At 37.4% G+C, this 12,733-nt stretch overlaps 1 protein-coding gene across 1 annotated transcript; it reads right to left on the bottom strand.

Moving 5' to 3' along the window:
• Positions 1-2,730: 2,730 nt before the first annotated feature.
• LOC108415623 (pregnancy-specific beta-1-glycoprotein 9-like) lies at positions 2,731-11,097 on the bottom strand. Its single transcript, XM_037533044.1, is given in 7 exon segments — positions 2,731-3,364; positions 5,982-6,050; positions 6,209-6,328; positions 6,554-6,774; positions 6,776-6,842; positions 7,576-7,899; positions 10,947-11,097. Coding segments are annotated over 6 exon segments (840 nt in total). The 5' UTR covers positions 10,996-11,097; the 3' UTR covers positions 2,731-3,364; positions 5,982-5,991.
• Positions 11,098-12,733: the final 1,636 nt, after the last annotated feature.

The following is a 12,733-nucleotide window of genomic DNA, read 5'->3' as shown; positions in this document are numbered from 1 at the left end:
TTTTTTTAGACCAACAACTTAAACCACTGTCTGTGACTGATGTGATAGAGTGAGGCCTCATTTTAAGCTGAAACCCACCACTTCCATTTTAATGTGTGAGTCTGGGGGGCTGCTGACTGCTGCCACTGAGGTTAGAGTACACCAACCACAGACATAATACACTGTGCAAAAGTCAAAGACCACCCTTCATTTATTGACCATTAAGTAAAAGTTACTAATTTATTGAGGAATATTTCTGAGGAGACTTGATAAAAGATAATCCACTTGCATAATAAGGGGAAAGTCAATGAAAAAAAAAAAGTTTCAGATTAACAGCACCTAAAACTTTCATCTTTAAGAGAGAGGAGAAAATCAAGCTCCACTTGAGAAGTCATTTCAGTGCTATGAGTCTGAAAGCATGTCATAATGGTTGCGTAAAATGAAAAGGATATATTACTCGTCATGGTGGTGGATGGTGATGGCTTTTGAGAGCTGCTGAGGCTAACAGCTTTGGTCAGACGCTATTTGCGCATATTTAAATGTTGCTTTTACTGAATGTACCTTACTTATTGAATGTAGAATGATTTTGGGATAATATTCTGTGGACTGAGTAGTCAAAAGTGGAGCTTTTTGGAAGACATGGGTTCCATTACATCTGAAATAAAGATCACACCACATTCCACCATAAGATGTCGCCATTGACTCACTCATGGGGGCTTCGGTAAAGCTGCTTTGTTTCAAGGCTGTTGTAAAAAATGCTATATAAATAAACTTTGACTTGACTTGAAACCAAGAGTCAAACACAGTGGTTGTATTGTGATGGTCTAGGACTGCTTTGCTTCTGCAAGACCTGCATGACTTATTATAATTGATGGAACCATGAATTCTGCTCTGATCAGAAAATCCTGGAGAGTGTTCACCCATCAGATTGTGAACTAAAGCTCAAGGGAAGTGGGATTATACAGCAGGACAATGATCTAAAGCACACAATCAAGTCCATCTTTGAACGGCTCATAGGAAACAAAATTAAGGCTTTGGAGCGGCCGAGTCAAAGTCCTGACTTGAATCCCATTTAAATGCTGAATCACCAATGTAACCAAATTAAAATAATTCTGGAAGGAAGAGTGAGCCAAAAAAGACTCATCTTCAATTAATGGAGTAATCCTTTAAAGCTGCATTTTGTGTTTACTCATGTTGTCTTTAATGTATATTAAAAATAGCTGTATGATCTGATACATTTACATGTGACAAATTTGCAAACACATAAGAATCGGATCAGCAAATACTTATATTTCACAGCACTGTATCTGTAAAATCACTTGTATTGTATATACATTAGGACTTAGTAACACCTTAAAGGTAAAAGTCAATCCCAAAGAAAGACAGCTCCCTCACACTGTAGTAGGATGTCAGAGTTACAGCTTAGACTGTATTAAACCTGCAAAATCTGACATCTGAATGTTTTAGAGGGGGTGTGGCTAAACTTGAAAACTTATATGAAATAGATGCGTTTTTAACAAAGGGAATGAGTTTTTAAAACTTTATTGTGTCATCATTGGCAACAATTTGCTTTGTCTTTTACTCTCAAATTTAGTTAACCTTACATAATCTAACCTAAAATATGGTGAGTAGATTTATGAAATGAAAACCAGGGACATTTTCAATTCGGCGGTCAATATATAATTAAAATACCATGTTTTTATCTATGAAATGAACAGTGGGGGAGGGGGGGCGGGCAGTTCCAGTTTTGTACATTGACTAACCATTGTACTACAATAAACTGGTGCAGACCGGCTGCTAAAATTGGGTACTAACTAAATAACTTTGTAAAGAAAATCATATAGTAGTCCTAGCACAGTGAGAGAAGCTATGGTAAACTAAAAAAAATTCAGCATGCATGGAAATAAATTACTATAGTCCTATCAAAGATGATTTTTATCCATCCTTTTTATTATGTTCCCTTTTTCAATATTCCTGTAATACTGATTTTTTTTTTCTTATTGAATTTTATAATCTATTTTGCTTTTGACATTCAGTGCGTGGTGTTCACTTTATTTTTATGAGATATATTGTATCACAGAAATTATGAATAGGTGTTTTTCATATTTTTATAAATTGTTATCTAATTTATGTTTTGGCCAATTCTGCGCAGGCCTTTCATGTTCTTCTAAGTTACAAAGGCTGGTTGCAAAAGCTGGTTTACAGGAACAATAACTCAGGGGCCTGTGTTGCATTACTTTATGATTTATCATTTTGTGCACCACTAAAAATGATTATGCTAAAAACCATCTTTCATGGTTAAGTTTACATTATTTCAGTCTGTTAAATTTCCTACTTCAACAATCTGTCAATTCTGAAGTCTTTGACTTTGTAAGCCTTTGTAAGTGCATTTGAGTTAGGTGTAAAGAGATGGGAAAGGATATGATATAAATTGGATCTAATTAGTTAATGCAATTTATGAGTTGTTAACATGTTAAGTTGTAGTATTTTCCAATTCAATTTCTGGCTCTACAGAGTATGCTTTACTACAGAAATCTGAAATGCATAAATTAACAGGCTTGTCTACTTTACATACTGTAAATAGTCTCTCAGCGAAATGAGTGGAACAGTTCTTGACTAGCCTTTCATTCTTCATGAACATTTTAAACATCATTTTATAAATAAATTAGAACAAATGTGTCAGAATCCTTCTTCCTTCAGACCAGCTTGACACACAAGCTTATCAAAGAGAGGTAGGTAAAACACAACTTATTAACTTTATATTAAAAGCTTTATTTAAAAAAACAACTATAGAATGTAATATGAAGGTAAAGATATACATGCACAGAACTGTTCAGCCATTAGTGATGCTTACACCTTCATCCTGAATTTACTGTAGAAGAGAGCAAATAAATACAGAGTGGTTTTAATCTGATTGACTTAAACTCCTTTCTACAGATGGAGAGAATGATGTTCTGGTTTAAGCAGAGGGCTGGTCTGCTGTACTGTATATAATCTCAATAGATGAAAGAATGAAAAAAATACTAATGAACAGCTTGTGTATGACTGCAAATCCTTCATTGGTTAGAAAAAAAAAAAATCGATCTGGTTTGATGATGTCCTTGTTTAGTGATCTGGTAGGAGCTGACAGGAGCTCAGTGTCAGTTGGTGAAAGTTTTCAAATCCAATTATTTTTTTTACTTCACATAATCAAGTTCCTTCCTGCAATTCCTTTTTCACAATAACAATAAAAGTGGCCTGAGCTGGAAAAGTAAAACTGACTTTATTGCTGAAGACTCAGTGCAGGTTATTTCATTAGGGAGTGAAGGTTGTTTGATGGGAGTATTGATGGATTATTAGTTGTTCATCAGGGTATTTTAGTGTCTGTTGTCTTTAATGCTGTGCTCTGTTGGAGGAAAGACAGAAACAGGTTAAATAAACAGATTTAAAAAGCAGATGAAGCTGTTACAGTAACTCCAGATATTCTAGAGCTCATTCTGTCAGATTTTTAATGAGATGACTTATTTATTTATTTGGGGTGCTTTTGTTTTTTTTAAACTGATAATCGTGTTATGAAGTCATGTTATTTTTTGTCCATATTGTGTTTTATGTTACACGTGTAGTGGAAAACGCCATTTGAGTAATAATGAAATAATATTGAAATATGAAATTAATAATGAACTAATAATAAATCCACGTGCAAAATAAAACGAAAATAAAAAGCTTACTTATTACTTAATGCCTAATCCTTACTGCGAGTGAGAGAGGAGGGAACAGTTACCATAGTTCAGTGTTTCAAATAGTTCCCTATACACTGTATGCTATTTCAGACATTTGGGGAAAATAAAATAATAATTGTATACATTGATGGTGCTGTGATCAGTGCACAGAGCTGGTAAATACAGGATAACAAATAACCTTGTGTTTCATTGTGTTGCATGCAGTGTTAATACTGCTTATTAAATGTTCTGCTAACACTGCTGATCTATTCCTGCATTGCTTTGATGGACAATTTTCGAAAAATGTATGAATGTATGATTTAAGGTAGAACTGAAAGAGCTGTACTGGTCACCTGAGAAGCACATGAGTAGAAAGTAATGTTTTCTCTATTGTGGTAAAACAGCTCATAGTGAAAAACAAACATTTTAAACAGCAAGATCAATATTTGATACAAAACTTGAAGATTTTCCAGTAGGCATGTTATGTTCCTTAGCTCTTCTTCTAAATTATTAGGCTAACTGAGAAATCCTGCTTCGCGAAATACCTCCAGATATCTGTCAGCTAAACTGAACATCAAAGCTAATAATAAAAGATCAAATAAGAAGTCTAACGTGACTGATATCAACTATATGTGCAATTCCTTCTTCACTGAAAAGAGTCCGAAAAGGTTTGAGTGCTCTGGTAACTACAGCCTTAGTTATTCTAAAGGTTTTTCTAGGTGTAAAATAACTTTAATACCTATTTGACATTAGATTATTTCTACAGCATTAAATAGGTAGTGATGTATTTAAGCTTTGACTGGACTTTTACTGAAGATACATAGCACTAAATACTCTGGACACACGTTGACACGTGTCACTGATTAATGTATTGACTGCTTTACATTTTTTTGTATCTGTGTAGTATGATTAGTTTCCTCTGCTAAAAAGCAATATTAATAATGTCATTTGAAGGGAAAAAAAACAGAAAGGTCCACCTCTGTCGGTCCCTAAATGGTCTACAGCTCAGATGTTTGACTGATTTGTCCAAAACTGGAAAACCTGAACTCAACCGGCCCTGGAGAAACTTAGATGTGCAGTATAAGTGGCCATAGTAATGTACACTAATATCTATGTACCCTAGTATGATCTATTGTTGACAGAAAATCCAAGGATAGACTGAACATTTGTGTTAGCTGGATAAGTGAGAAATCCTGCAAGATGATGCATAATAAAACCCTGATTAGTGAAGTGCTGAACAACTTTAGACTGAAACATCTATTTAAAAACAAATCCAAACATATGGAAACTTGTAACGTTTGACAGGGGAGAGATGAACGCGGATGAAGCTAACAATATACCAGGGATAGACAGAATTCAAAATCCACAAAACCAGCAAGTCAAAACACGAAAAAGCCAAAAACCGCCAGCTAAAGTACAAAAGGGTGAAACCAAAAGACGAAGTTGGTAGGAACGAGAGAAATGGTGATAACATGCAGTCATATGATATCTAGAAATCGCTCAGTACGTTCTTATGGTGGAGACGCAATACCTCGCTTTGGACCTTACTTTGGACCAGTCTTAAATAGTGCCAAAGTAGGTCAACCTGTACAGGTGCGTCTGATCAGTAATCAGGAGACTGCGAGCGCTGGTAGTGACGCGGGCTAGATAGCATCCGAATCAAATAAAAGTTTAATAAAAAAGAAGAGTTTTGCGAATCACTGCATTCTGTTTTTATTCACACTTATTTACATTTTACAGTGTCCCAACGTTTTTTGGAATTGGGGTTAAATTAACAAATATTAATAAATTTAAGACAATTTGAATACTTTAAGGGTTTATACCCTAAATGTCTCTCATGTTCAGACAACTCTCAAGTGGATTTGATCTACTGACAAAAGGCAAAATTGTGGAATTCATGCAGTATACTGTCATTATAGCAAAAGGGGGGGCGAACAATAAGAAATTCATGTTAAGATTTCATCTTGTTCGCACACTCCAGAAAACAGATAAATATAGTGACATATGTACTGTTTTTGCCATATATTTGTCTGGTCCATCACCTAGGACCTGCTTGCCTTTCGCCCCTGACAACATAGCTCCTAGGATCATGTAGGCACACCAACCTCTCCACCACGGTAAGGTGGTGATCCAAGGAGAGGTTGATCATTGACATAAACTGGTCTCATTCCACTCCAGCTCAGGATTCTGATGTTCAGGTTTGAAGTGCAATAGATGGAAGAAAAATGATCACCATAATAAAGTACATGATCACAGCACAATATCTTCAAAAACACTCAAGTACTAAATATGTGGTAATCTTACCTCATGAGCTTCATTTGAATTGTGAATTCATTTTCACTTCAGCATAATTCAGCTCAGCATCTTTAGAAACTACAGACATAAAAAGACAGAACAGTATATGGTGCAAGTGTGTCATCTGTAAAAGGTGCATCACACAGAACAAACAAGCAAACAAACAAATGAAAAACTAGTGAATGAAACAAATAATAAAATCTCATTTATGTTGTAAAACCAGCTGTATGTCTTGCCTTGTTGCTTTGTCTTCTTTTTCCAGATCCACACAAATAAAATTAATAGAGCAACAATCAGACCAACAGGTGTCAGAACAGCAGCCAGTGATTTGGAGAGATCTCTAGGACCTTTCGTACCTGAGAGTGTTAAAAAAGTATTTGCTACAGCAAATTAGTCAAATAAGTAAACAATACATTTACAGAAACTTTACAGAAAAGCATCAGAGAAACTAGCGAAGTTGTCTTAGTTGCTTTTTTGTGTATTTAGCTCTGTTTAGAGTATTCATCTTTCACTGAGCAACAAACACACAAAAGCACAGTACTAATGCTAATACTAATGCACTAATACTAATTTTAATCTACCTGTGCTGTTATAGCAGAGTTCTGTAATGTTGAGCTGGGTTGTCTGAGCGCTAACTGGATTAGCAGCTACACAGGTGCAAGTAGAACAGTCTGGGTTGGTTTTATTCAGAGGAAGATAAAGACGTTCACTGGAATCTGAGCTGCTGATGCTGGAGATTCTCTCTTTCTCTTCATACCAGGACAAACTCACATCCTTCCCTTTCTCCACAGAGCACAGAGGAGCACGACTCTCTGAGACTCACTGAGCGCTTTTCAGCTTGATTTCTTATGACTGGCTTTAATACTGGAGCTGTGAAATGTGAAAAAACATATATGTCACAACCACCAACACAAATATGTAAAACATACTATTAACTAGTAAAAGTAATTACTGATTACTAACAGTAATTTACAGTTCAAATATATGAAAGACTGCTAGCATTCACTTAAATGTGTTTGACTGCTATAGAGTAGATTCACTTTGCCAAACTCAGACAGGTTTCAGCACGTCTGATATCTACTGTAGTTCATAAACAGCACACATGAGCTGTGTTTTAAATCTGTATTCATTATACACTCACTTATATCTGCCTGTGATCAACTCCTGTTCATGATGATTATTAATTAGATCACATCTTTCAGTCTAATGTACTGGATTATTTATTATGAAAACAAAATTCCTCTACTAATAAGTTGCCATAACTGTTACAACATCGATCTCTGGTTAATCGCTCTCAAAAATAAGAGAGATATAAAATAAGAAGAGTCCAGCACAACCTCATGACATCATAACAGTGCAACAATGCTGGGCTGCTAGCAGAGGTATTTTGAATATTAGTCATGAACTTTTAGTTGAATATAATTTATTCAACTAAATCTAATACATGGTTTCAATCAATTCATTTTCAGACAGTTTGCTGACAAGACAGTGTCTACAAATAATAGCTAAGGGGACATCAAAACAAAGTTTTAACAAAAATGTGTAGCGTTAGATATTTGTTGCAACATATAAATTAACCAACTTTGTCATAATATTTACTTACCATAGACATCAACACTGAAACTCCAGACTGACTGATGTCCAGTAATGATGTGTAGTTTATAAACTCCAGAATCTTCTCTGCTGATGTTCCTGATGGTTAAAGATCCACTGGTTCTGTTCAGCTGCAGTCGGTCTCTGAATCTCTCACTGTCATAGTCTGTAATAATCTTTCCTCTAATGATCTGACTGTTCACTATCTTTATATCTACACTCTCAGATCTATAGTACCACAGTATGTGAGCATCACTCTGAACTCCAGTTAATCCAGTATGGATGGTTACAGTGTTTCCCTCCAGCTCCTGCAGTCGGACAGCCTCTTCTCCAGCTGAGCACAGCAGACCAGAAACAGTGTAAGTAGATTAATATTAGTCTAAACACATTTTATATTTACAAATGTCTTTCCGGCAATACTGTGATGTTATTCATTTGAAACGTTAAATTTAATTATCAGCCTTGTACTTTACAAGAAAAACTTGCACATTAATGAAAAGTGCCCATAATGTGCCCCTAAGGCTAAAAAATAATGTATTATAAAAATGTAATGTAAAAATGCAGTTACCAGAGTTTCAGCATGTTCATCTTTGTGAACAAATTCATCTTGCATTCACTGCTTTATATTGCTTAAACAAATTCTGTTTAAAATCAGTAAAACTGCTAGAAAGACTCAACTGGCTCAGAGCTGGTAACTACACTTCAGTTCAGCATCTCAGTTCATCTCACCTGATCCTGCTGTTCTTTCATTCCTCCATCATCCTGAACAACCCCACTGATGTTACTACTGTTCCAATGCTCAAGCCTCATCCAGCACACTTTATATACAGATCATCATTAATGTGCCTGTATTTCACACTGATAGATTGTCATCTAATACAGATACACCAACTTTCAGTTCAGCTCTACTGTATAAACACATCAACACTCACAGTCACACTGTTTTTTAGTTTAAAAAAAGGAGCTGAAACAACAAAGTCGAATTCCCCGGCAGAATCTGACTCCCCTCACGTGCACGCGCTTCATATCTTGACTGCACTCCGGATTTCTCAGGTCATCTCTGTGTGTAAATACCGCTTTATCTTACATTTCCCTCCACAGCAAACAACACAGCAGAATCTAAAGCCAAAAACAGACTCTCACTGTGATGGTTTAGAAACTATTGTTGTTACCTGAGAACTGCTGGGACTGAATGGCTTTCAGTTATAACGATAAGTATTAGGACATATTATGACAGCTTTAAACCTGTCTGGAGCAATAAAGTTCACATCTGATGACTTCACCTTACAGCATTACCTGACCTTTTTCTTGTCATTCTTCAGCAACCCAGACTTTCGTTGCTTTCATAGCTAAAGAAAATTAACACATTAGTTTACATTACTGCATAAAAGCCTATCATTAAAAACTGTAATAACAGTTGTTGTAATGATAGTTACACAGCACGTGCACTCGGCTTCTTTGGACAACCAACACGAGGTCTGTTCTGAGTGGACCCTGCTCTTTTAAAACGCTAGATGATCTTGGCCACTGTGCTGCAGCTCAGTTTCAGGGTGTTGGCAATCTTCTTCTAGCCTTGACCATCTTCATGTAGCGCAACAATTCGTCTTTTAAGATCCTCAGAGAGTTGTTTGCCATGATGTGCCATGTTGGAACTTTCAGTGACCAGTATGAGAGAGTGTGAGAGCTGTACTACAAATCTGAACACACCTGCTCCCTCTGCACACCTGAGACCTAGTAACACTAACGAGACACGTGACATTTTAGAAGGAAAATGAGAAGCAGTGCTCAATTTGGACACTTAGGGGTGTAGTCTCTTAGGGGTGTACTCACTTTTGTTGCCGGTGGTTTAGACATTAATGGCTGTATATTGAGTTATTTTGAGGGAAGAATAAATTTAGCTGCACAGAGACTACTTTTCATTGTGTTAAAGTGTCATTTTGTCAGTGTTGTATATATATATATATATATATATATATATATATATATATATATATATATATATATATATAGCAGTATATATATATGTGTACATATATATATATATATATATATATATATATATATATACATACATACACACTGCTCAAAAAAATAAAGGGAACACTTAAACAACACAATATAACTCCAAGTAAATTAAACTTCTGTGAAATCAAACCATCCACTTAGGAAGCAACACTGACTGACAATCAATTTCACAGCTGTTGTGCAAATGGAACAGACAACAGGTGGAAATTATTGGCAATTAGCAAGACACACTCAATAAAGGAGTGGTTCTGCAGGTGGGGACCACAGACCACTTCTCAGTACCTTTCTGCTTTCTGGCTGATGTTTTGGATGTTGGTGGTGCTTTCACACTCGTGGTAGCATGAGACGGACTCTACAACCCACATAAGTGGCTCAGGTAGTGCAGCTCATCCAGGATGGGACATCAATGCGAGCTGTGGCAAGAAGGTTTGCTGCGTCTGTCAGCGTAGTGTCCAGAGGCTGGAGGAGCTACCAGGAGACAGGCCAGTACACCAGGAGACTTGGAGGAGGGCAACAACCCAGCAGCAGGACCGCTACCTCTGCCTTTGTGCAAGGAGGAACAGGAGGAGCACTGCCAGAGCCCTGCAAAATGACCTCCAGCAGGCCACAAATGTGCATGTGTCTGCACAAACGGTTAGAAACCGACTCCATGAGGATGGTATGAGGGCCTGACGTCCACAGGTGGGGGTTGTGCTCACAGCCCAACACCGTGCAGGACGCTTGGCATTTGCCAGAGAACAAAAGGATTGGCAAATTCACCACTGGTGCCCTGTGCTCTTCACAGATGAAAGCAGGTTCACACTGAGCACATGTGACAGACGTGACAGAGTCTGGAGACGCTGTGGAGAGTGATCTGCTGCCTGCAACGTCCTTCAGCATGACCAGTTTGGCAGTGGGTCAGTAATGGTGTGGGGTGGCATTTCTCTGGAGGGCTGCACAGCCCTCCATGTGCTCGCCAGAGGTAGCCTGACTGCCATTAGGTACTGAGATGAGATCCTCAGACCCCTTGTGAGACGATGTGCTGGTGCGGTTGGCCCTGGGTTCCTCCTAATACAGGACAATGCTAGACCTCATGTGGCTGGAGTGTGTCAGCAGTCCCTGCAAGATGAAAGCATTGAAGCTATGGACTGGCCCGCCCATTGTTCTGCTCAATGCAGACTTTTAAGCATTGGTGTATGTAGGCTAGACTTCTGTATTACTATTTACTTTATAAGAACATCTGGGGTGTTTCTGTTCTGTAAAACAGCCATTTATTGTGTTGTTGATATGTAAAGTAAAAGCGAATTATCTCCGCTTTCGAGAAAAGACTTAGCGCGCGCGCTCCCGTGAAAAATAGTTTGAGGAAAACAGACTTACAGTAAAGCAGGAGAAGCAGAGCTGGATGAATCCTGTATTCTGAGAACATCTTAACCAGCCATTCTAATCTAATCTAACCAGCTTCATCTTCAACTCCATCGTCAGTTTCTACTGAGATTCATAGAAAAGAACAATACAGACTTGTGCTGCGCTGGGCTTGGCTGGGCATGGCTGGACATGCCCATCTTGCATTCTGACCCACAGGTGTTTTCGGCCCTCTGCCAAGACTGAGAGGCAGGCTTCCTGCAAGGCAGCGCAGCTACCGCCCCGCTGACGGACTCCACAGCCAACCACAATCGACCTGAGCAGCTCTATGTAATGCAGCCTTTCAAACATTGAACAGAAAATAGCGTTTTTATGTCACTGATATGGTTTATAAATCATATCCTTGAGCATGGATTTGCTCTGTTAGTCATGAGCTGCACCAGTGTTATACCTCAATTAGCATTACTAGCTGGCTTAGCTAGCCAGCTAGACCTTAACACTAATCAAATATCAAGTGTGTTGAGAAATAAGCAAATAATGGTGAATAAATGGAGGCAAAGTTGTGACTGGGAGCTAATTACAACTGGTCAACCATTCTAGATAAGAGCTCAGGTAATGTATTTAGTAGGCTCGAATTTATTACAGGGTTCCTACAAAACATAAAAGCGGTGTTGAATGCTCCCTCATATGTTGTTGAGTATAGCTAGCCATTTCCTAGATAAAGATGTTTCGCTATATTACTGTTCAATGCCTCAGAGGCTGTTAACTAATTCTAGATGCCTGTCAGACAGTTAATTAGTGAATGCACTCATCTAGTTAAAGAAGATATGTGGCAATATTTGCCTCTGAGGCCGTTAACAGTAGAAGCCTATAAGGCAGACAAGTAGTAAAAGTTCTCATTTAGATAAGGAAGATATTACAACTGTTAATGGCTTAGAAACTGTTAAAATATGATAAATTAGTTTACAGTACGTTGAAATATGTTTTTCTAAGGATATCATGTGTAGTGCCAGTGTTTAAGAAAACACTTGCCAACTATTAGTTGTATTAACTAATTAGTCCTATATAATTGTATTTAGCGCAGCATAATTTGTAAAACAATAAATTTAATGAATACAAAATACAAAAGGTTAATTTAAATAATCTTTACTGTGCTTTCTTTTCCTTAAACAGAACAATGGCTCCCAGAAAAAGAAAAGGTAAAAAGATTGGTAGGTATTGTCACCAAAAAAGTTCATTGCACACAATCATTGCACACATGAATTGTCTGAGACATCTGAAATTAGAACACATTTGGAGTAGCAACTGAATTTTTCTTATTTTGTTTCTCTTTTATATTTAGTTTCCAGTCTTCAGGACCACATTAGCACACATGAAGTTGACCTGTCCAAGGCAAAGTACGAACAAGCATCAGTACAAACAAGGACCACACCTCAAACACAAATCCATGGCCCTTTTCTGAGAGTAGAACAGATACACTCACAGATACAAATGTTGTTTCTACTGATTGCACAAAAACATGCCATACTGCTTAGATTTCAGTGGACATTCCCACATGTACAAACACAACTGACACAAATGTACACTTTAATTCTGACACTAGAATGTCAACAGACACAAATGCACTCCCTACCAACACAAACATCAACTCTGCCCCAAAGGACCCTACCTGTGTTTTTAAAGAGGTGGAAAGTATCCTTCCATTCAGTTTTGGGCATAAGAAAAAGAAGGTATGTATTTGCAAACCAAATTATTTGGGGATTTGGGCCTTTTGATAAATAAATACCAAACAAGTAAATTAA

The sequence above is a fragment of the Pygocentrus nattereri genome, chromosome 22, assembly GCF_015220715.1.
Source record: "Pygocentrus nattereri isolate fPygNat1 chromosome 22, fPygNat1.pri, whole genome shotgun sequence".
Classification (NCBI taxonomy): domain Eukaryota; kingdom Metazoa; phylum Chordata; class Actinopteri; order Characiformes; family Serrasalmidae; genus Pygocentrus; species Pygocentrus nattereri.
The sequence above is the reverse complement of the archived record's forward strand: the minus strand, read 5'-3'. Positions and strand labels throughout refer to the sequence as shown.